Genomic DNA, 25960 nt, shown 5'->3' with positions numbered 1-25960 from the left:
TTCGTTCTGTAGATATTCTGGCACGTCCTGGTCCGGTCGGATGAAACGACAGTCTGAGAGTGTAATCTCATCAAGGCACCGCATGACTCTTATCGACACAAAAGTGCAAGGGACTAAATAGCTAATAAAGGTCTGCTCAGTCAGCTATTGGCTCGCCAACAGTGAACAGGACAGCACAAGATGTCGCGACAAGGTGTTGGGTCACCAAATAACAGCTGGGCTGTTAAAAGCTTACGGTAAAGTAAGACTTATGCTTACATAGACAGAGTGCGGTTTTTATAATAGTCTTTTTCTAATAAAACCGCTAGCCACCAGCGGCGAGTAAATGCATACAAATGTGCCCATAGATATGTATTTTAGTTCAAATGAGATGATGATCCAATCAATGGAACACGTTATCGATATGAAATTACATAAATAAATGTTTTGAGCTTTACGTCCAATACTGCCGTTAGGCATTGCTTCAGACATATGGACTTATATAATCCCCAGTAACAGCTGAACGTGGTCGATACCTTTTAGGAAGTCGAGGATGAGGTACAGCTTTCCTTCGGTCTGGAACGCATAATGAAGCCGAACTACGAATGGGTGCCGCACCTCGGCAAGGATGTCGCGCTCCATTTTCGTACGAACCCGATCCCGCACTGGAATATCAGTAAACAGACGAATAGACTGAGGAACGCTTATTTGCTAAACTTTTCAACTTAATACAATTAGATGACTTCATACAAAACTATTAGGGTACGTACACATATAATCGTCACTTATTATTGTTGTTATAATCATCATTATGATTGGCTCAATCGTAAAGGCTGCATTTTTACGTAAACCTTCAAAGTAATTTAGTCATGGAGAGCTTGAGCTATTCTGCGTTCTCCTGTTTTTTTTTTCCTTTTAATACCGTAGACATTAGAGATGCTTTACTGTATGTATAGGAAAAGGAAATAATAGCTTTCATCATAACTCCAGAGCTGGAAATTTCACATTGCAGCATTACACTAGTATAACAGAATACATTAGATTTGCTTGCAAACAGATTTTGTATGAGCATCTGGTCTGTAAATAACAAAGGCCGTTATCCTTATGATTCTGCAGGCGCACGGCTAAAGGAACTGGAAGGCATGGGTGCATGTAACTTCGACAGCCCACGATATACTCCGTCGTCTTACTGCCGGGAGGTCGTCAGTTACTCAGTAACGAAACTAAATAGGCTTCGTTTAATTACTGATCTAACAGAGCTGTCACCTATGGTGAGGCTACACAGTTCGCAGGCTTATTAATTAATCAACTTTAGATATTATTATTAGGCAACTAATTAAATACTTTTTACCTGCTACGTGTTCGAGTCCTTAACTATGTCTAGTGAACTAGAACTACCGTAGAAAGTACTAACCTTACGAACTAGAAACAAAGTGAGTACAAGTGGATCAATGAAATCCCTTAGAAGGATTGTTCTACGTTGTAAGCCAAGCAACACCCCTGTAAATACACATACTAAAATAGGTGACGGGTTAGTGCAGACGCTATCCGCACGTTCCTTCTAACCTGTGTCCAGATATATCTGCTGTTGTCCTTAGAGGAGGTCTGTGTTAACATATTACGAAGCTTCAGACACCCAATAACATCTACTGAACCCGATCAGTAAGTATTTGGTCCACTTATTCACGAGTCCACCCATCACGGAGCCCCAGGGACTTCTACACATGTGTCCCTGACCATCCCGTCATTTAGCCGTTGTTGGTCGTTGCTGTCCTACTGAACTGACTACCCCTATTGGGACAATATGAAAAAAAAATATATATATCCTTCCAATCGCCGAATTCTCTCCAGTTTTTGTTATACAATATATTTATTTTGATGCATCTTTTTGTTTACGGGGCGGGGGGGACATTATTCTCTACATTAAGTAACGTCGGCCATGTGGCCTTTTGTGTATGCGTACACGCATAGATTATAATATTTATCGTATCTCCATATATAAAGAGCCATTACTGTTTTAATAGCATGCATCTGTGATCATAGCTGAACGTTGTGTTTTCCTTGTGCCGTGCACAATGAACTAACAACAAGCGTGAACAAATTTTAATGATATATAGTATACAAACGTGCCAGCATTTTTCATCTCTGTTATGGTTCTACACTGTTCTAGCTCTCCTTAGCGCCGACGTCCCTGAAACTTTCTGTAAACAGCAAACGTTTATCGTAAAACGGCGTCCTTTTTTTGTCATCCTATTTCTGTAGGTTTCTGTTTATAGCCGTTACCTGGCTCTGCAAATCTCAACGCAACAATAGCCGAGATTTCTCCTAGTTGCTCTTGTCGGACACGCTCACCGTCGTTTAGACAGGTTTTTATGACTTGAACAAGGAAAAATGTTTGCTTCGTTGAAAGGAAATTTATTAGCATGCAGCCGTGAAAGCGATCTAGCTATCGTCGTCACGATTAGGAGAGAGCGTTTTCAGTAGCCTGTCCTTTAAGGGTGGCTAAAATTAGGCTTTAACTAATTTTGACCGACATCGTCCTTCTGCGTCCCATTATACAGTGTATTTCCGATGTTCGATTCTTTGCCGCATAGTTTTCGCGGCTCCTGTAAACAATATCATTGCCTGCGCCATTCCGTCAGAACTCACCCAAATAAGCACCATTTGCGACGCCGCATTTCGTAACCTCTTCTACCCTGTACATAACAGATGAGCATGAGGCAGCTTCTGTACACTGAGAGCAGCTGTGACGTCATGGTTTATTTTTTCAATATACGTGTCTTGTGTTCCTAGAGCGAGAACTCGGTCGCAGCAGGGACATTAGGCGCAAACTATATGCAAGCATATGAGTGTTCCAGTGTTGTATCAAGAGAGCACGTAAAGAGCCTGAAGCTGAACCTTCAAGGGAAAAATAGGACCTTGAAGAGAACGAACACGTCGATAGCCCCTTAGCTTTAGCCTCGTTAGACATTACCATAACTAGGCTCGTGGGAAATTTAAAAATTATCATAGGTAAGAGAACTTCGTAGTAGCGGAAAAAGGAAATGTAAATTGGTCACATAACGGTAAAGGGTGACTTATAGTATTAGGTGTATTCTCCTAATAAGTAATAGAATGCATTACCTGGTTTTTTGTTTTTGTATCGCGTTGCACTTTTTTGACGAAGTCAACTAATTTACAACAGAATGGATTGGAAAAGACAGCGTCAAGTATGTGACGGGCAGAATCCTCTAGTATTCATCAAAAAGTTCCGTGTTATGTAAACGACTTGATCCTACTGCTAGAACTAAGCTATTGATGTAAGGAGCTGGCATCTTACGTCGTCCATTGAGTGAAACGACTAAGCGCACCGGTAGAAATATGGTCACGATAGAAATCACAATAGAAAAATTAACCCAGCAACACGTTATCAGGTGTCGTTGTTGTCTCCACTAAGTGGCTTCTACAGCCGATCTTAATACGAAACAGAATTGTGAATATTATAACATATATATGTTTAAAAATAGGTCAAGGAGAGCCAATGTGTCTTTTTGTAATGAAATCAAATAACGTTTCGTCCTGTTATCCATTGGTACGCTTAGAAACCCCAAAGGAATTGTCAGAGACGACTGAAGAATCTAACTAAGTCTTTGCTGGCCTGTGGCCAGGATAGCAGATTCAATAAGCGGCTGTACATGTTTAGAGCAGCGTAGATCAGTCCGGCTGTAAAATGAATTAAATCCTGAGACAAAGACAATGTTATTCAAAATAGACTACAATAGTCACGAAAGAAGAGCGTTGCAATAGACAAAAGGGAAGATTTCATTCGTAGCAAACTGGGTCCCACTTTGTTGTTAGTTCGCCGCTTGCACTGATGAACATTTACAGTAGGAAATATGTTTTTGATTGCCGACCACTCATTGTTGGATAATCACTCAACTAGTAGGTATACAGTTATAATGAAAATAACATTAATTACGTACGTCTCACTGTCCGTTTGCCAAACGACCTTTCGACGTATAGATATTGTTTTTCTAAGGAAGAACAATTGTAGCGTTTAATTAATGTCTTCAGAGGGGTCAATTTAGCGGGTACTGCGCACTATAGTTAGAATCTAAGAATCCTGGCATAGGTCTCACACATCGTAGCAAACACGTAGATATGAGATTTGCTGTATCCTTCAAATATTCATTGGAAACCTTAAAAAAGGGTCCCTATTTGGGTGTGCACAAATTTATTTCTGCTTACTTAGCAGGACGTATTGACTTCGTGCTTGACAAGCTCTATCATTTTCAAATAATCAAACGCTTTTAGCTCAACTACCTCTTCTTGTTATGGTAACTAAAATTTAACCCAATTTTCATCCGGCGGCAGAGCAAAGGTTCCACGGAGTGGCCTATGGTTAATCAGGACTTCGCTCGCTAACCACTTGTTCGTTCTGGGCTACTTAAATCTCCAGAAGCCATTTCAATTCCTATAGATTTGCAACCATGCGTTAGTCAACATTTTTTGATCCACGTGCTCATCCAATCTGACGCACAGTGAGTTCTTCAAATTCTAATCCTGCACTTCCTAAACCTACGATTTACTGTATACCGTAGATACAAGCCCATTGACAACGGCCATTCATCTACGATTTTACGGGGGCCCCAACGATCAGAATCGACAGAGGATCAATTTCCACTTGTGAAAAAAGTTGTGGATGCTCGAGGTAGATAAGCCTTTTCCATTAGTTTGAAAGGCAGACTAAAGTTACTTTTGTCACTGAGCTGATAAGGATTATAATGGTTTACAGCTGTGCACTGTTTCTCTCTGCAGACACATAAACAGATGTATAACCCTTAAGGTGACTCCAATCGTGATTAACAGAGTCTCTAGTTTTCGAGTGTGGCGGAATGCTCGATAGAAAATGAAAAAATCGTACATATTGGATCGCATACGTTGACACTGCGTCTCGTTAACCCGCTTAACATAAGTCTAATATACGAAATCGAAAAGCACGAAGGGTGCCTACATAAGTGCAATAGGTACACTACAGGACGTGGGCGCTGGCAACTTCTCTTCACCGTTAGCGTTTATCAATAGGCAATTGCAATTCATTTAGCAATATGTTATGTAAAATAGATTGAGAAAACGTCTCAAGTCGCACCTTTGCTAATGAAAATCTCGGCATGTCACCCCGAGATTTGTATTCGAACATCGACCTATAGTGGTGAAGTTATTTAGGTTCGGAATGAAATCGTTTCGGTCTGGACCTTCATGCTGTCGTCGGAAGCCTAGAACTTGATCGCCGTGTTAAAGATTAATTTTAAGAGTCAAAATTTAATTAAACTTATAAACAGAGATACAGGTCCAAAAGGCACATCGGTTTCAAGAGACTTCAACATTACACCGACCTAAGCATGTATCTGTAGCTAGGTAAGCTACGAAGCACGCGCACGGTGTCGCCCTTCGCAATAGAGCCCTATATATGGCCAATATGCACGACAGCGTAGTTTGTCGGTCGTGTAATATCTTGGTCGAGAAAGCACAAGCCAAGAAAATGTAAATATCCTACCTTCTTCGTTGACCTGCAAGAGTGATCGAGTATTTCAGCAGGTTTACAAAGACGTATGGGAAAACTTGGTTCAAGTCTAACGACCAGATCAGAATAGAGCGAGACTTCTAGAAAGCTGAGTGTCGTGGGCTAGCCGAACCTTTATACAGCAATGGCAAATGCAATTTTCGCCCCTCGAGCAGAATCAGCTTATGTAGGAGATATAGCTAACGCTACAGCAGATGATGAAACTCCATGAGGCAGTTCCAAAACATCGTTGCCTCTAATGCCCGTCTTGCTTGATAGGCTTAGAAACGCACTGAATTAAAGCTTAGAACGAAGCCGTCTAAAACAACTCGAACAATGCGACGTATAGGCAGCTGTTTATAATTAAATAGTCTGCGACTATTTAAGGCGTTCTGTAAAGTTCTCTTATTGAAGCGAATACCGATTACTTGGTAAGGCTTCAACAAGTTTGGCCCGATAATTCCAAACGATAGGCTATATTCAGCCATTTTTCTAAATTAATTTTTGTAAAATTTCCGCGGTATAAGCTCAACTTCCTTCATTACAGGTGTGCGTTTCGCTTCGGCCCAGGCGTTCGACATCTTAGGAGAGTGGCGACCTTTTTTGACCGATATTGTTACAGTCGAAAAAATTTGTACCTTGAAATAGATCAGTCACTGACAGAATCTATCACGTCGATGTACTAAATCGGGACCCGTATCACTAAATCATGTTTGCACGGTAGGCTGCCACAGGCTTATACTCTCTTCTCGTCTCGCATTATTATATCTGACGATATCCAAATAAGTGAAAACAGCCTTATTTTGGAACGAAATTACCTGTGAAAGCCTATGCATTCTGACTACAAACCAATCGAAGAGAGTTTTCATCTCTATCTATGGGAACACTATTTTAACCTGATGCACCATGTTAACTTTATGCATTGATGCAGAAGAATAATAATGTTGACGCGTGTTATCCATTTTTATTCACGGCAGTGCACTAGTGCCACTGCAAAATGAAAAATCTACACTTTCGTTCCATCAGAATCCCTCTGCCTTCACCGACAACGTCGATTCTTGCTGTATTTATTCGTCATAAACTATACCGTATGCGTGTTGCTTCCGTACTGTCTCCGGCATACTAGCGTGGGAACGCAAGGGCAAGAGTAGTTCGTCACTCTAGCACTGCTAGACACTAGAAACCACCTGTGCGCGTAAAGCTCGTAATGTAGTTTCGGCAGATTCTATTTCATTCAAACTATTTCATTGTCGACCCCGCACACTTCCTCTTCCTTCAATTTTTTGATACTGGTACACCGAAAGCTACGTGTTTTGACAACGAACTCTCTTTCTCTCCCCTTACCACCCCTCGGTTATAATTCCTATGTATTCGCGAGAGGACTCGAAAATCATCTGCCAGTAGTGACTCATACATTGATATATTTATTCTCCTTCGTCCCTCGTCCATCAAACCCTCCCTCAGCAGACAAGCGCATTCTTCTTTTCCCTACGAATGATGTTGATTAAGTGGACACATACGCTTTCACGTATTCTGCCAACTTTTTTTTTCGTGGGGTACGGGCGACAACCCCCCGGCCACGCTGTAAGGGGTGTGTTTATTCCGCCATGTAACTGTGTTACCTTTGGGTCACTCACATACAAAATAGTGTTAGCATAGCTGACGGCCTTTTACTGTACCACAGACACACACTTAGGTTTATTAGTCAACTGCAGGAAAAGGTTTTTTGGTTCTTTCCCTATCCCGTCTTCCTTTTGCTGTTCTTGTGAATACCCTTAGGGTCCAGGCATCGCCCTTAGTGGAGCGTTGCGCTGCCAACGGCGCTTGCTACGGTGGCGCCATGTTAACGCAATACACTACAACAGTTGTACTGGCAGCAAGAGAAGCGCCCTCGGTAATCGCTTGTAATTCTCACTCAATCAACCCCGGTTATGAACCTTTGCTTCCAACTGTGCCTGCGTGTGCTAGTGATAAGGAGATCGGTTTGTCACGGTTGATGTGGCGCGCCAGCAAAAGAGAATATTTCATACAGAAACATTGTAATCTCACCTAGTTACACAGTATGGGGGGCGACGGCTTTTTTCGAAGACGTTTTTGTTATGAGGACATTTAGGAATAGAAGATTTGTAACGGTTCTTGATTGAACCATAATACTATGTGTAAAAAAGTAGCTTCCCGCAAGCTCACTACAAGAGTATAACTACATGTTGTGCCTTATGAAATCTACTTGCTAGTGTTTGATGAGACATATAAGGCTGCACCGCTGTCCCTTTGGCGACCGTCGTGTTGTATGCTTGTACCGAAGTATTACGACAAGATAAATCCGTAGTCTCGTCGATCGTTAGAAATGGTATTTCCTTCCATTATCTTTTTTACTCGGTTGCTTGAATATAGGTTATGTCAGCAAGGTTATATTAGAATTGTAAAGAACAAACTTCGGGGTGATTTCTTGTCCGTAACATAATTTTTGTAGTGCAGAAGCACAGGGACATCCAACTCGATCGCCTTTCCCATTTAACCCATGAAATCTGTTAGTCTCTGCTTACTTCAGAAACACAGCGTTGATTGAGTTCGGCCTATTTGGGTATTTGGAGCTGTAATCCACTCAAGGCTAACTATGCCTGACCAACTTAGAATAGCCCGCCAATACGACCTGCTACAATGAGAAGTTGATATAGTGTAGGCACTATTCAGGCTAACATCTGAAACGCACATTTGAGACTCTATATGTAGAGGATATACACATCTATACATTAAGGGAGGATTGCCGTCAATCTAGTAAACTACTTGAACTCCATCTATCTTGCTTCTTGATTTGATGTAGATAGTCTTTTAGCTGAAGCCCTTTGCAGTCTTTTTTCGTATGAACCACAAAGAACTGTGAACCTATTGACTGATGTTCAAGTTTTGCATATCAGTCGATAGATACCTTGTTCATTGTAGACCTTCACATAGCACCGCATAAAACAAAATTCTTAGTTGATGAAGAAGCTATTCAGAAGTTACGGACGCCCATCATATCAAGTATATTCCTTAATGAAGGCGACCAATGTTTAAGTGATTTATTTATGCCGCAAATATGAATAGTCTATAATAATGAATCAGGGGTCCGATCTTTGACCGTCTTAATAATAGGCTAACAACAACGAACCTTTTAGGGTTGCCTTTTTGAGAACCTTCATCGCGTAAAGAGTACCCGAATCAGGTCCGACTGTCTTCTTCACAAGGAATACTTTTCCAAAGGAGCCTTGGCCAAGCACCTTTAGCAGCTTGAATTGTTGCGGATCTGGCTTCGGGTGACCCTCTTTGGTTACATTGTTAACCTCTATCTCCAAAAGGCCACCTTCGCCATTTTGATCCTCTCCATTGTGCTCCTGAAAACAGAAGAAAACCAAAGCATCTAATTAATCGTTGTCTACTTCGTTGAATTCAACGCTTCTTACCTCTAGAAGATTAAAAAAATCACACGATTATAGTGAATACCTTGAACAAGCAAATCCGTCATGTTTCTCGAATTCTACGAGTTATTTTTGAGCTATTCTTCCTCTATTAGAAACCTTCAGTTGTATTTATCACAGATAGTGATATATTATCTCGGTATATAAGATCCATACATATTGTAGCTACGCTATGTAGGGAAAAAAAATGTATCGTGTGTCACCACCGACCGAAAACATTAAGTATCAACTTTACGGTCTTGTATCCCGCTAAAAATTGTATTGGCACGCAGATGAATGGAGAAGACGGCGAGATAAAGACAAGATTTTCTAGATATCAGACCCGATGGGTCATGGAACCCCAAAGAATAACACATCTACGATGCAAAATATGGTATCCACTGATTCGTGGGTGGTTGATTTCATCTTGCGTTTACGCACAATGGTTTTTTGTGAAGTTAACGCTCTGTACGGGTTGATTCTCGAGAGAATTGCACCGGACTATCTATGCATACACCTAAAAACAAACGAACTCTTTGATAAAGTAGACTGGATAAAAACTTTTTAGTTACTTTCATATTAACATCAAGCAGCGGCTAGATCCGATCTTCCACAGAGTATTTGATATTGAACGCCAAATCTGTACCGCCATGTCCAGGGACTAACGGACAAAGTAAAAATTATCCATTACATGATACCGACATAGCACCATCACATTAGTAATACATTTTTCGGGAGTATAGCATTGTAGAAACAATGATTCGAAAATGTTACATCTCTTAGCGGCGTTGAAACTCAGATCTACTTAATAGCGTAGCGCCGATGTAGTACAAAGGTAGCAAAGAACAGTACACGTGATGATAAAATAAATCTCATTAACAACTTCGTGTGTTTTCGACTTACTTCGCTGTTTTACTGTATTTTAAAGGAACGTATTCACTGAGCCTTCGCTGACTCTGTTCTGGCTGTCGCAAAACTTTTATTCGAATACGTTTAATCTCCGCCTGCTTTCTCTTTTCCGTACTTCCGTTCCATTTTCTATCTTCCGTTAATGTTCCTGCATCCTTATTATTTTCTATGTACGTATGTTCTTATCCCGGCCACGATAGCTTCCACTTTTTTTAATGTCCATTCAAATGTTCCAACTATGCCCAGAGCAACAAGCGATTGTCTCTGTTTTCCTATATTATCGTTCTGTTCCTTAACTCGTTCAGTTTACTGCTACCACCGCCTGCCTATCTGCCTTCAGAAACGGTACTTGATGAACCCAGGCTAAACGGACGTAGTCCGTGACTATCGTGACGACTCTCGAACGTTTGATATAATCGGTTAAGAGGCGTATCGAACTGCTTACGTCGACTTGTTATCGTTAACCGCTGGGTTGGTAAGCGAGCATTTTAACAACCTAATCCTATTGAAGGGGGCAAGGTAAGAGAGAAAAGGTAATTTCAATCAAGCGAAAAATTGTTATGCTCACCCGACATTACGCCGGCTGTTTGCTGACTTGATCTAAATAGAAACAAGCACAACCGAGGAGAACCCTGAAGGTGTAATAGTCCTGCTGTGTCCTGCCAAAACTCACAGTATTATACTTGCAATAATGCGAGATAGGCCGATCTTTTCGGTGGTCGTTGTCCGAAGATTTCGACCAGGAGTTTAATTCTTTCTATTTATCTAATGGAGAAAGCGGTCGGTGTTATCAGCATTTAGCAGATTCTAGGCAAGTTATTATTACAGAAGCATTTATAGCACTGGAACAAATCAACATTATGCGAATACAAATGCGAAGAAAACACAATGAATAGAATTCTGAACGCTTCTAGTCTAGCATGCCATGCGCGTTACCACAGAGGCGGCCTCGTACCAAAAACATAGATTTCTTCTTGTCAACGTGCGTCTTCCTGATGAATCTCAATAGTTCAACCATTGTCGGAAGAATCATGTTCAATTCGTTTGTATGCTCAGTTTATTGCGAACGATTGCTCAAGAGGTAAACGAACGAATCCAAACTAAATTAAATACAACCATAAACTGTACGGACGAACGCGGCCCCGTATGAGGTAACGATATAGATGGCGTTGCTGTTCAATTACCCAACGCAATTTGGCGGGATTGACTAGCCATAGGCACTACCACAGATTTTCACCAAACGAAGAAAAAACACGTAACTCAATCGATTATTTTGCTGCACGGGTCCCCTTAACACAGTCGCCTGTAGAAATGGCGGATGGATCGTCGTGCGTTTAGTCTACACAGATCGCCCTAAACACGCGTGCTTTTTTTTTTTCCGCTTGTAGAGGCGCAGGTTCATCCCTCGAGTGACATTCTCTAAACATCGACCGGCTTCTAGTAGTCAACGATTTTGACGAAACGTTGGCGCTGTTTGGTCTCCATAATCCGACACACTAGTGCGTTTCCTCTCTTTCTCTTTCCCTTCGTGTTTCGCTTTTTTTCCGTTTTTTGCGAGCGACTCTTATCCGTCGCTCCGCAGCCGGTTTCTCCAGTGGAAAAAAAAAAAGAATTCCCCATCGCTGCTGGTTGTTTTCTACTACGAGACACCGCTCCATCATCGCGACACTGCGTCGATTGGCAGCGGCACGACGGTGGCATGTTGCCTAAAGGATTTACAAGACTTAGTTCATTTCCCCTTACTTTGTTTGCTGGAGCTGGACACGACGCCACCGAACGCATCAGTTGTCGTTGCCTTGGACTTTACGCTTAGGACTGGCTTTGTTCGCTAGTTCTTGATTGTTCGTTTTCATTTTCTCATAAATAGTGCAGTTCTCATCCTGCTCTAGGACAAAGGCCAGTTTTTGTTATATTCAACATTAAATGACTATCTACAATACACCGATTAATTCAACCAAAGGCCAAACAAGAGTCGACGAAACGCTACAGGTCAAAGCTACAACTGTTGTAATATTTCTCTAATAAAACCAATAGCACTATGGTATCAGTCATCTCCGAGTTGTACAGATCTACGACAAACGCCTAGTTTCACGGACGCATATAGGTACCATCATTTTTAGTTAACTCAGCACTTCCATCTCAAACAAACGCAACGATCACTCTTTCAACATCATGTACTCTCACTAAATAATCTTTTTTTCTCGCGGTATACAGATCTGCATGTTCTTCTGCATATGCCAGTAACTCAGGTTTCTCTCTATTAAAGTCTCATTTTTTCTCTATTTGACGCATATGCGTGTATGCACGTACAGACCATGCCCACTTCCTCAGCTTCGTATTCAAAGCAGCAGTTATCCAGAAGATGGTGAAGCATGTTAAACTTAGGCGCATTTTTATAGTAGCGATTAACGACACATTATGGGACGTATTTATCGGCATCACTCGACACTTAATTGTCCCAATACATACGAGCGAGAAAAGGTGGCAAAGCAAATTTATTATAAAGACCACCGCCACATAGAGACACTGAATGGCCAAGACGTTTTTTGTCTACAAGGAGACTGCTAGACAATACGTACAGGAAAAGGCTCGACTTATCCGCGAGTGCGGCGTAAGTTGAAAACAATCGTCGCGGAAACGTTCTATCCACGCCCTGCTCGTTTGCTACTGCTCTATCGCACAAACAACTGGCAGCAAGAAACGAACGACATTAGTCATCCCGTAGACGTTCCGCAGAACAAATTTTTTCGCTTTGTTTAGCATCATAAGCTACACTGTTCCACTTTTTCTACACCATATTTTTTTCCTCGGAATCCACACTGTCTGTTTGTCCAATCGGAACTCAAAAGTAATAGCACCTCCGGCGAGCCTAGATCGCACGGGCCTTCTCGATTCGATGAAGAGGACCAGTTGGGGTGTGTCGGGTTACCCAGTCCCAGACCAGAGAGAGCGACCAGAAAGGCCGGCTGACGAACAAATTGATATCAATACAGAAGAATGTTTGCTGATGCGTTCAGTCACATCGTATTTCTGTCCCGAGATTTTCTCTTCTTGGTTACTTTTCGCGGAAAGCACACTGCGCCCTTACTTGACCGCAGAAGGCAAGTAGGTACGCAAACGAGGTTCTTCGCCGTTGATATGCCCCTTCTGCGCGAGTGCATCTTCCCTTAGCTACGCAATGCGATGACATAGACGTAGATATGGAGAGGCTCGAAGAACGTGGCATTTTCTGTTTAATCACAATATTACTGCGCTGCCAAATGGTTGTTTACGGACGGATCTGGACCCGCTGCAAACAAAAAATGTTTGATGGTCGAAACTCTCGAACCACGACACACTAGCGTTTAGCTAATCAACAATATGTCGGACATCGTGATTAAACGGCGGTAAATTCAAGCAAAATTACTACGGGAGTACTTACAACTAGCAGAGGCCATAATATGGAAAGAGTCGAAGGGTCCCCAAAAGCACAATATGGAAAAAAATATGGTCCAAGCTAACGATTCATATATAGATATAATAAAGCGGCGTGCACGGCCAATCACCCAGAGTACGTAATAGGAAGGCGATAATTAGTAAGCAATTTAAGTAGTGGCTTGTTTCTCACGATCTCCTTCCAGCAACTTCCTCCATATTCGTGCTACAATTGTTACCTTAGCTTTTTTTATCATTTGGCCTCTCCGCAGTGAGTGATATAGTGCCTACTACACAGCTCCGGCCAGCTGGGCGTCATCGTCGTCATGCACACGGCACGCTTCGTCCTAATAGGATCCACGCAATCTCAAAGAAAACAGACAAACTAGTATGTATTCTAAACATAGCAAACACGCACCCGACACGCAGCTCCACCGACCAGCTTTTACGTTTTCTTCGAACGTATAGTCGGCATTTTAGGTGATGAAAGAACGCTCAGGCTCTACCTAAAATACGCAAGTCCATCAAAAAACCTACCTTGTCCGCTAAGCTCTACGTGGAGAGTTGACTGACTGACTGACTGAACAGTTCGTACTAAATCACTACTACTCTCAAGAACGAGATGCATTTCTGTTAATAGTGAAATCTGATTTTGCACTTCGTTACTTTTTGGTGACGGTAAAACTGCAACAGCTAATATGAGAAGAGACAAATGCTTGATTAAAATAGAAGAGACAGCGTTAATGAACTGGCAGGTCATTTCCATTAGCCTGGCTGATCAAAACAGGATGTGAGGTACTATCGTGAAGTAGTTTCGAATTGGCTTTATTCGTAAGGCAGGGTCGCCTGAGTCTTACTACTCTTCACGCAAGCGAATCTCATGGACGAAGCTCCAACGATGATGAGTAAACTAGTTTTGTGTCAAGAATAGAATGATGTGTCGGAATCTTCAATGTTGACTTCAATGGAACAATTGCCCTGACATACATTAAGGTCGGCAAATAATATTTCTACCTAGCAACGTCTCGTTTTTCATCGTTAATTGCTTCCCACAACTTAATTCGGTGTACCGGTCTATTGCCAACATAGAAATTTTGTTCATACAAGGTCCGACCAAATATGCTTTCATACATCGAAAAATGTTGTCACACCTAACAACTTGGACTACCTCTATTGTAACTTATCGTTTAGATTAAAAGGGCAGCCACCCTGTGGACGATTGCAGTTAACTTGCCATCCGCTAATTAACCCAATAGCCAGAAACGATACCTAGATAGAATATAACAGAACAATTCGTATGAAGCAGTACGAACACAAGACAGTAAACTATTTAGTAAGTTACTGCCAAATCATAATATATGCTTCAAACATCGCCATATCGTTCGCTTCATTTATGATTCTCTAACTTTGATTAAATAAAACTATCGGTAACCATCGTTTTAGTATAGATCTCCGCAAGAGTTCGTCGCAACGTAATACATATACGCCAAAACGTAAAAGCAGTGAATTATATTCTCGTGTGAAGCGAAATACGTAGCCACTGCGTAGATACTACCGACGTCATTTTGGATCACGACCAGCGCGAACGTTCGCAGTGATCGTTGTCATTGCCATTACTTCTCCTGTCGCTGTGATCTTCGACCTCGCATCAGCTGATAGTAATCCTTGAAAAATTTATTTATATTCGTACTGCATTCGACCTTTTCCGTAAGGAGGAGCTAGTTTTCCGCGGTGATGATCTAGCGCGACTGTTCGATGCCTCTCCTTTTCTGGTTAGTCTACCCCCCATCACTGGAACAGTTAACGTGGTAAAAGTCGTTTCACTGTACACTATTTTATGGGTGCACGGAACAAACCCCCCAATGAGTGCATCTGTGACAGCAACAAACCTACCTTTCTACTGTGACAGCTCGGGTAGTGGCGCTAGCAGGGCTAAGCATGACTTTGCCGTTAACGACAAAGGTGCCGCGCTTGACAGAACGTTTCGACCGTGGCTTCTAATAGCCTGGTAAGTTAACGTTACAGCAACGCGGCGATATAGCTTACGTCAATAACAAGTCAAGCATTCTTGGTCCAGAACCGCATAGACAACTATCATAGCTGGTTCGGCGCGTACTGTCTGCCTTTCGCGGCAACGCGATTCTCTGTCCAAAAGGGCGGTCAGCCGGCGGTATCGACTCTATGCCATCTCAAAACAAGTTCACACGAAAGCCCCGAAAGTAGCAAAGAAAATCATTTTTAAATAGTTGTTGCACAGAGATTGACTAGTGCCGCGCAACACTGGAAATGATATGGCTGTAGTCCGCTCTGGGTTACTGTTCCTGTATTTTTCAAGATACATCTTTCCAGAGGAAAACGGAAACGGGTGTCGATACGTGTATGTCTTTGGGCGACAGTTGACCTTGATAATTGGTTTTGTTACTAGCCAATATTGTACATTACTCCAAACGTAATCACTGTATGTTTTTTGCATATTTCTAGTCACCTCTGTTTCTGAGATCTATTCGTGACGGCAGCGACACGTTTAGCGAAAGGAAAGCTACGAGCCGGCACAAAAGACTAACGTCTGACTAACTTGGGCTTGCAGGAATATGAATAAACTTCTTTCAACAGACGAAATTGCTACACAATTTTATAAGCGATAATATATAGGAATGGAGGGCACAAATGCTAAAAATGCACAGGCCGGCACTCGGCCGTCAGTTGCGCACTTCAAATCAAATGCGTCAGCGAAACAATTGTAGTCATCGTAACTCCTGTTAAGTGTTATGTCGGACGCGGATGGAGAGCGTCAAATAGCCAGGATGTTCGAACACGATTGCGTCGGTACAAAGGGCTTGATATGGACTTGCCTAAGAGGGAGGACACACAGATTAAAAAAGGCGTTACGAAACCACCCCGCAGAGCCCTGAAAAGGACATTTAGTAAACAGTGAACTGTGGAGCCAAACGGGAGTGAAGAACTCAGCGTACACCAGCGTCGAGGCTGTCTTTCGAAATGTAAATAACTCAAACGAACACCAAACGGATAGCTAAGCATACTGCTATCGATCGTGTAACGCGCAAGTGCTTTTCGTTGACAAGTTTGTTTCCGTTTCAATTTACAGCGAATACTCATTCAAATAATGTATAGCGAAATGTCAAAGTAATCATTAGAAATCATCGCTTTTAAAATACGCCTACAAGGCGCCAGGTCCGTTCAGAGCGATCTTACGGCCAGTCATCTTGGCGTTTTCCTTTCAAGCGAACTCATGGATGGTCATTGAACTCGTTGAAATCGGTAAGAGCAATAACGCTGTAGTTTTTCAGCGATGGATCCCTGTTCCTTCCTGCCGGATCTGCGGACAGCTCAGGGTCCGACGGGTAACGGCTAGACTATCCAAGCTTCGTGGGTAATGTGTGTACTTAGTAATCCTAGGGACATATTGCGGTCTAGGTTCGAATTCAGGTATAGACAGACTGCGCGACGTGCTGGAAGCCAGCCGTGTGTCTGGCAGAATGCCTAATAGCGGCACCGGGCATATAGCTCGAATGATTATTTGTGGAACGCCGCCCGTTAGATTTGATTCAATTGCAATTATGTTTGTTAATATATTGAGATGCTTTGACGTTAGCGTGCAATTTGGACTGACAGGATAATATCGAGCGGCCTCTTTCTTTGGTGGCGCTCAAGCAAAAATGACCAAAGTCTGGTTGGTGGACCTAGGTTAGATGACTGTTATCTATCTACTGAACCTGCAATTGCGTACTTAAACCGCTGGTGTGATCTGGCGACACTGTAGGGATATTTTCTGTTAATCATAACAACGATATATTTAGATGATTCGTCGATAGAACAAAATTATTAGGACAACGGACTCGATACGTACGTTTATGGTTCAATGGGTCGTTCCTTCATCAAGTGTTTCACCCCAGTTTTCAGCTAGCCTTCTGCTTTTCTCCTATAGTTTGATGAAATGAGTATCGAGGATATTTTATTCTCAGCCCATTAAACGCTTGACTGGGCTCATTGTTGCCTAATCCAGCAGCTGTTATTGTTTACATTGCTTTCCCCATTGTTCAGGAAAGTAATGACGTTTCTTTATGTTCTAGGTAAACCGAGATGTTAAAAAGCTAGCAGAAGTCGGTCGCAAAGCAGGCCACGTCCTTGTCTGGCCATCTTGATTGTTTATTGTTGCTCAGTTTCGTACAACACATGCGCGCTGCGATATTTGTACTAAATGTCCTATTCTGTTATGGCTTTCTATTTGTAAGTATCGCTTGAAGCCATTTTTGTTCGTCTATTTATCGACGCTGTATTTAAATTATTAGGGATCAAACAATGAACATCACAGACCAGCGTTTGTGAGAAGTTTTATTTTTGTATTCCTTGGATAACATACCTTTTTTTACCGTTGATGTCTGCTTCCCACCACTCCATGCCTGAGTTCTTGTTTGTGGTCGTGCATGTTCGCTAAAAAAGTTGTTTGCTAATGTACAATGTATATTGTGCGAGTATCTCAACCACTCCATCTACGCGTCACCTTTATCCATTTATTTGTTGTGTGCCTTTTCAAATCGAGCTCAGCTTAAGGGCAACGTTTAACGCATTTTTTCGAAACTCACTACGAGCTTATCATTTTCAGGAAAAAAGTAAAAGAATGTCCGTGACTGTAACGCTGAAAACGTAGCGTTAGGCTTATTTCTCTCGTTTTGATACGTTGTGCTTTACTAGGCGCTTTTTGTCCTTACGGGTACACTCGAAGCAGGACATGGAGTGTAATCCGGAGCGCTACAGATGCAAACGAGCACAGAAAGCTCTCACTGGATTTATTCCTGTGCCAGCGATAGGAAACGCCTTTCATTCACCAGTGTCGTCGGATTTTTCGTGAGCGTCGGCGTCGTCATCATCATTAGAGTCCTTCGCGTAATCGATGAGGATCGGAAAAGCACTATTCGTCGCGATAGAATAGTCTCTGAGCAAAGGCTGCAAAAGACCCAGGTTTCAGACGGGTAAAGTAACTCCTTTCAACGTTTTCCTAATTGCTACTGTTGTGCAGGCCAACAGAAAGGGAATTGCTAAGCGAAGCTAAATTACACGACTGTACACTAACGCTCCCAGCTGTTCTCTATTTTGTTGTTTTTCTTCAGAACATCATCCGAACGGGTACAGACCCGGGTTTAAATTACAGTCTCGCAATCAAACACTTAACTGCCCAGCGAATTGATCCCTTGGTGAATACTAAGTCCCAGTGGACGAGACACATTTAATTCAAATAGGTTTGTAGGCCCATGTGGTACTATTCGGAGTAGACATTATCTGTATATTACTTAAACATAAAGTCACACACCGTTGAATTTGATCAACATCCATTATTTGTCCTCAGTTCGTTACATGCTCTCGATACACCATGCAACCCTTAATTAAACATAGAAACTAGTGTGCCATAAAACCAAGATAGGTAATACGTGAATACAAACATCAATCACATCCAGCCCAAGCTTTGGCTGCTTCACACAATAGTCCATCTAGGTACTCGATCCAACTAGTTCTTAACACCTGAGCAGCAGGTACAACAACAAACTTTGGCCGTGACAAGCCCACATAAATAGATTACCACAAACGGGGCCTTACTAACGGATGAGCCTAGCACAAACGGAAGCCTGAGCTTACATGCAAACCGCATAAGATGACGACGTCACACGGACTTAACAAAACTAATTACCAAGACACTTATGCTAATAACGTCTTCCGATGATGCCTGCCCCATCAAAGAGACAAACCGGCCCAGCCTAGTTCCTAGGTAGCATCGTGGTCCGTGCAGTGGGTAGTCCGTCAACTGTAAACATGCGAACCGATGCTCTCTTATGTTAAAGAGCACCCTTCAACCTAAACGCAGGCTGAATATTGCCGCCAAGTCGGCAGAAACGGCCTCAAGCGAAGGATGTCGGAATGTCTGTATGCTGAATATGAAAGGATGTCCGTATATGGTCCTGTGTTTCACGTCAGGCCTCGGGTTTTCCTATTGCGGCGCTATTTGCATAATCAATTGAAAGCTGTGCTCTGAATACCCGATGTGATCACAACAATAAGCACATTTACGAATCGCTGAAGTGTTTAAACATCCAGTAACTTGACATGTACGTTAAACGGACGATAGCTATCGAATGTTAACTCTCGCCCAAAGGGAAGATAAGAAGAAAGATCAGGAAATATACGTGTTCAACATTAATAACATTTCGTACTTGATCTTCACGTGGCCTAGAGCGACTCTTCTGTAAAATAATACATAATTGTAAGTCCTGAAACGATAATAGCCAACTAACTCTATCAAATTAGTAACTAAAACATAAAATCCTCAAATACATATGTATACATGATAATATAAAAAATGGCGAAGAAAACCGATGCCGTCTCGCTCGAACAACCGTCACCACGAGTCACTATCGGTTCGAAATTGTTTTAACTAATTAAGCTATATGCCATAAATATCAAGTATATAACAAATATATAAGTAGCTAACCGAGTAGGTAAGATGTCAGTGAAGTAATTGCTACGGTAAAACTTCGGCACATTCTTGCATGCACGGATTTTCCGTTATCGATAGATGTCGTTCAGTTATATCGTCGTTATTACACCCATTTATCTTTGTATAAACACCTAGAAATTAGTAATGTAAAAGCGTACAAAGTTCTTTTAGCTCCGAGGGGGATGCATTTGCTGTCAGTCTACCTGATTTGACTGGCTTTGGTAAAATAGACATAGCGAATTTCTCCAATTTTTTCAATATTTGCCTTGATCGTCAGTTTGATACAGATAGGAACATACCGGCGGAGGTTAGCTGGAATGGTGCATCAGTTACCGAAGCATAGCTTTTCCTTCCTTGAAATAAGCCAACAGACATAGACCTCTTTATGTCTAGCGCAAAAACTTAATTCTTTTATTTGAAAAGACTCCTGCATGTACGGCGCGGGACTGAATGGGCAATCCACGGGCGTTGGCAGATTTTTACGCCCTGGTGCCTATTGTAAGACTGTTACCGCTGTGACCAATCTCAGAACCTCGACGATGTCCTGATCACGAGTCTACCACTGCCAATTATTATGTTACAACTAAGCTAACAAGCGCGCAAACCTCTATGAGTAAGTACGTGCTCTATAGAAGCTGTATATAACAATATCTTGCTAATATATAGTTGGACATGGATATTACGGTTGCCTATCAATAGAGAGATAGAACACGTGTTGCTTTATGGCTAGCGTCCATAAATCCGAATATAGACGAGGTATGTATGCATATATTACGTATGGAAAGTCGCGCTACCCTGCTCCTCGTACCAACTTCGACAACTGGATTCCGACTCAGATAGTTCAATAAACAACATTCGCTACCTATATTGCACCGGGAACGGTGCCCTCAAATGCAAGTATGACTGATACCGAACGTTGTCAATATCCGCACCAATACACGACTTCGACAATTTTGCCTAACTGCCATGCCGATTCTCCTGATGTAGACCGTTGATAACTACGAGTGCATAGTATCGTCGAAACGTAACCCCAAAACAGGGCCGACAGGCTTAACTCAGGACAAAGGACGGCATAAATTCCACAACTAGTTAGCTAGAAACCATTATTTTGCGTATGCGTAATCCTATGAGAGAGTGGCTGATGCAATGTCTAACGGCAGCTGTGGCCGTAGAAATTGAGCCATTTGGCTTGAAGAGGTGACGTTTTCTGTCATATAATTACGCATGTGATAATGCAATGAGGTTAATATCATCCCTATAACTAATATGAATACTGGCTCTAGGCACACATCAATTTTTGCAAGCAGAAAGAGATGTCCGAATGAGAACATACAACAATAATCTGCAAAGACGTTTCTGTTTGTTCGAAATGAAAAAAAAACAGCGCCCGCAGTTACACTGCCTGGCCCGACTGGCTATTAAATAATAACTTTATTATTATAACTGTTTTTACTTTTAATGGAGCTTATGAAGGAGCCTGTAGAAAGATCTTTCGTGAACATTTCAATAATAGTGGGAGACTTATCTGTCTTTTGCAAATGGAGCAAATGGAATTAGTAAGCAGATTGACAACTTCGTAGACCCAGTGTTATTTTGAAGCCCGCACTCGTTCTCCCCACGTGCCCAGGTAAATAAAAATGGATTTCGATAGTTCTAGCTTTCAGAAACCTACATGAAACCTAATATGCCATTGACAGGGTTGTTATTAGGACGGGATTGACTGGCTTGTTCTATGCCGCTGTGTTTAATCCAGAAACTAGTTGTAACAAACTGGCCGTTGGTGTTAGCCAGCTACCGCCTGCAACGAAGCCATTACATCCGCTAGGTTTATCTCTGTGTGAGTCCAAGCAAGCACGCTTCGAGGGGCGACTGCTACTTTTGTTATCACTGTTGCAATTCCATTCCCGCTTTGATATTCTATGTGGGTCGCCAACATAACGCTCTACGCGTCAAATGTTTTACGAGACGAAAAAAACATCCCGAACAAGGGGTTCTGTTTTTTAATGCATTGGGATGACAGGGTAAGGGACATAGGACCATTCTACCGTCGGTAGAACGCCACCGCTTTAGAGCGCGGGGTACTGGAAACCTTCAACAATTCTGTCATCGGCTAAGATTGAACCCACAATTAGCGCACCCCGCCAATGGGTTCAGCTTCCTGCATTATTTATTAGGTCAGGGCAGAAGTTTCCAGCTTCACCACTGCCTCCACCTCACAATTTGCTACTCGCTTTACCTCAATGTACGCTGTCCTCGTTTGTGGTGACCGTTTACCAGGCTATCCCAGATCAAACGGCCAGACAGGTCCCAGCAATACTTCCAAGTAACAGTAACAGCGGAAAGTTGAGCTGAGGAATGAACAAGCTGCTTATTAACGTTCGGAGCGAAGTCGTCGATATCGCGTACAGAGCTAGCTACGATATATATTGCGCGCTCGAAAAAGTCACCTACACAAAATACAAAGTTACGCGGGAATGCGACGCGCGTTGTATTCGCTCGCCTTCCAGGAACAGCGGCCCGTCGCAAAATCGCACTCGATATTCCTTTAGCAAGCGTAAGGCCATGCAAACGGTACCAGCACGAGTGGCGCGTGGATCGCAAACAGCAGAAGATTACGGTAATATTGAGTTTGGTTGTTAAAGTTTCATCTGTTCGAGTCAGATGTATCTGTGTAGAACATTTAACCTTTCTAGCCATTGCAGGTCCTGGCCAGCCTTACCCGTTTGCGGAGCTTGTTAGCTAGCAGTAAGAAGCTACTGAAAACAACTGCGCGGTTACGAATTGCCATCCAGCCTATAGAACTAAGGACCATCTGAGTTTTGAATTCGCACAGTCTCATTGTATGAGCGCATTTAGAGTCACAATTCTACACTACAGTGTTAAAATATGTAGCATGTGCGCTAGAATGGCGAAAAACATGTAAAAAGGGCATTTAACAACTAGTCATTGCGGGCATGCCGCAATGACTAGTTATTTACGCTTGCTAGTTCCGTCTTAGTGCCTCGTCAATTTGTTTTTTACTTGGACGTTACATACGAATCACGGTGGTATGTGTGGTCATCATGTGACCAACTCTGTGATAAACTGCCTCACTACAAATGTCATAGGCAGCGTTGGTGATATTTCGAGTCCTATGTGTCGATCTGCTTGCGCGAATCTTCGGCAATCACCCGCGATGACGAAGAGCAACGCGCGAACTCAGTGCCATCATGCTTGCAGACGCACCATTGATATTTATGTCACAACTATCGTCATGGCAACACTAATACTTGATTATACGAGTAAATTAAAATACATAGATTTCATCTCGGCATGGCCCACTGGCGAAGCAACGATATAAGCTAGAACAGCAAAAACAGAGTCCCACTAAAATCGCCACTACTGACTAAGTACGACCGCCGTACGCTTGGGGAACTGCAACTTTACAAAGATTATGAGAAATGAAGATAAGAAAATGAAGAAAAAACAAAGACCGTTGTGACGATGAGATGTCTAGAGACGATGCCACTAGCATTCGCTAGGGCACACAGCGGCCGAGCGTAGGTACGTACATGAACCTGTTTAGTGATACCTAAAACGGTATACTTATATAATTGTGTATAAGTAAAGTAATGGGGAGCAGGGTAAAGCAAGCCCGTTCACAGCTGAACCATTATAGTACGAGTAGCTTGCCGTACGACCGAACAATGGCTGTTTTATACAAAGGCTAGCAAAAACTTTTGCACCCGACTAAGAAACAGCTTGCAATTCAGACCAGATCGCTACACACATGCACGAGCTCTGTATTGCGTTTTTATAAGTCTATTAGGCGTCAAACTTGTGAGACTGCACTATAAACGTGATTAGCGCTAAACGTTGGTTTAGGTTCGATTTCTGGCGAATATAATACCCGTTTGTTATAACGATCTCTTCACGTTACTAGGCCAAGCCAGAGACTGATTATTCTTCCATTTCTTTCTAATATACGTCTGCCAATACTCTAACAAATTCGCATCTCCATATACGCAATCTAGTTTACGACTCCTACTCGTTTACCACGGCCAACGATAACGTTTGTCTACGCCCAACAACGGCGCGGAATCACAGACGCACATCCTATATCCCGTCTGTTAATCATCTCTATTTACATAACTCTGATTTGTTGATCTAGCAGACTATATGCCATCTATCAACGATAATCCAACTTCAATTTAGTTCCGGTATTACTGCTACCAATCACCCATCGCTGGCGACAAACCATACCTTTTTTCGTTCGTAATTCGTTGAACGTAGGTCCGACTTGCGCACATTTATTTGACGGCGATCGGTTCCTTAGGGAGGGTGGGTTACTATGGGTCGCGCTAAATTGAGCTGTTTGAGTAACAAGCGAAACTGGTCAAGGCCAGCGCCTTTGCATAGCTGAACGGGCAAACCAGGCCAGCTGAAATGACAGAAATGTCTGGTCAGAAAGGACTGGCTTGCTTGAACAGTCCAAGTTCATCTATCGTACGCCTGTCGTCAGGGAACTTCAGCTTAGCTCTAGGCTTCATCTAGATCAGTCGATAGAACGAAGGAGCAAGAAGCGTCGACACAAGAACACGACCGTGACGAAGAGCGAGTGTCCGTGGTAGACATGGCGCCACACAGGCGATCGATTGGAAATAGTTCGATTATAGGAAAATACGACTTGACGCTGAGTTAAAGCTCCTTTACGTTATACATGAACGGCCGCCACAAAACTGCACATAGGAAACGAGAAGGCGGAGATAATAAACGTGCTACTTGGCCAGAGTCAGTGTTTTCCACGTCGCATCCCTGCCCCCCGGGTGCACAGCTAAATACACATTTACACGTCTAGCGGATTGTCATCGTGAACACACTGTTATTGTGAAGGTCCTATAAGGCAGCTAGTGTTAGCAACTGAGCGACCTTGCAAGCTGCTAGAGATGGCCACCTTTTTACGGCTCTCTATAATATTTGCATTAATAACATTTATGCCCCTATACATTTTTTATAATATCTTCTGCCTACCCCCATAGTCAGCTGGCGAGCTGGAACCGATACGTTAATTATAGCCTAGCTAGCATAGTTGCCCCAAATACTACGAGCGAGCTTGCAGCTCTCGATGAATCTGATTAAAACATTTTACAGGTTAGCAGTATCAAACTTCTGATATAGTCGAGGAAACTGGGACTGAATGTGTGCTTCGTTTAATTTACGTGCCTTTTGATTGTTCAGCCTTAGAAGTAAACAATTTTTTAATAATTAACATGAATCACTCTTTACATACATGAACTGTTTTCATGCTATATTTACTAGCAATACGTACTTTTTCGGCTGTAACAGAGAATGTAGGCAGCTGCCGATAGTTCGAAACGAAATGTTCGGCTGGACAACGTTCGGTACGATATGGTACAGTACAATATGATAAAGCATCAAGACCTGTTCCTTTTCTATGGAGAGTAGCCATATGCTGGGGCACCAGCACATGTAGCATCAATTAACTATTCACTCGCGTTATGTTAACACGAAACGTTTCCTCGCTGCCAGGTCGTCTGATTTTTTCAAGATGTAATGAATGCTACACACGATTTATCTAAAGATCGTTGAAGCCTGCCGATTCGCAGAAATACACTCTCATAAGGTTAGCCACATGACACGTGTGAACGACAGTTTCGAACAAGTAATACCTTCTACACTGGAAGACACAAATTATCAATTGTACATAAAATCGATCGATGATATATCGTATTTACTTATTTTTCTTCGAGAACTTGCCCGAACACCCAGAGAATGCAAGTGAAACTTTTCTTATGGCCATAAGGAAAACATTTCACTACTACTCAACTGGATCCTCTAGGATGACCACTAAATAAAAGGTATCAGTGCATTAAGTTGATTTCGTAGTTTTTTTTCTTCTTTTCCTTTACGTTCCTCTCAAGCCACAGCTATTTGATGCCCCGTTAAGGTTCCTTTGCTCCTTCAGCCCGCCGAAGCTCGAAGCGAGAAGTCATTCATCCAGTGATGGAGCAATCCGAGAAGAGTTCTATGAAGCATGACTTTCTCAACAATCAAGCAGACAAGCGATTGCAATACGGTTCAACCAACATCGTATTTTTTCCTTGGTGGGAGAAAAACCTAACAGCACATTCCTCTAGAGACATCAATGCCCAGCTACGGTCAACAACGAGA

General features: G+C 42.4%; 1 protein-coding gene and 1 long non-coding RNA gene across 14 annotated transcripts in view; one reads left to right on the top strand and one right to left on the bottom strand.

Moving 5' to 3' along the window:
- Window positions 1–25960, bottom strand: part of S6kII (Ribosomal protein S6 kinase II) — a 156362-nt gene that overhangs the window by 12274 nt on the left and 118128 nt on the right. For 11 of the 13 annotated variants that reach the window (XM_086985815.1, XM_086985816.1, XM_086985812.1 and 8 more), the window contains 2 exons: window positions 8673–8895; window positions 516–644 (listed from right to left, as the gene is read on the bottom strand). In XM_086985815.1, coding sequence (XP_086841941.1) covers window positions 516–644; window positions 8673–8895 — 352 coding nt within the window. Of the gene's footprint in view, window positions 1–515; window positions 645–8672; window positions 8896–10822; window positions 11530–12181; window positions 12257–25960 lie in introns of those variants that run through there. The other 2 variants (XM_086985822.1, XM_086985818.1) reach the window with 2 other exon arrangements.
- On the top strand, window positions 601–10370 carry LOC147756828 (uncharacterized). Its single transcript, XR_015325419.1, has 3 exons — window positions 601–741; window positions 1096–1250; window positions 6069–10370. It is a non-coding gene; the product is annotated as an uncharacterized LOC147756828 (long non-coding RNA).

This window comes from Varroa destructor, unplaced genomic scaffold (genome assembly GCF_002443255.2).
Source record: "Varroa destructor unplaced genomic scaffold, Vdes_3.0 BEIS01000003.1, whole genome shotgun sequence".
NCBI lineage: Eukaryota > Metazoa > Arthropoda > Arachnida > Mesostigmata > Varroidae > Varroa > Varroa destructor.
Note: the sequence above shows the minus strand (reverse complement) of the source record. Positions and strands in the feature narration are given on the sequence as shown.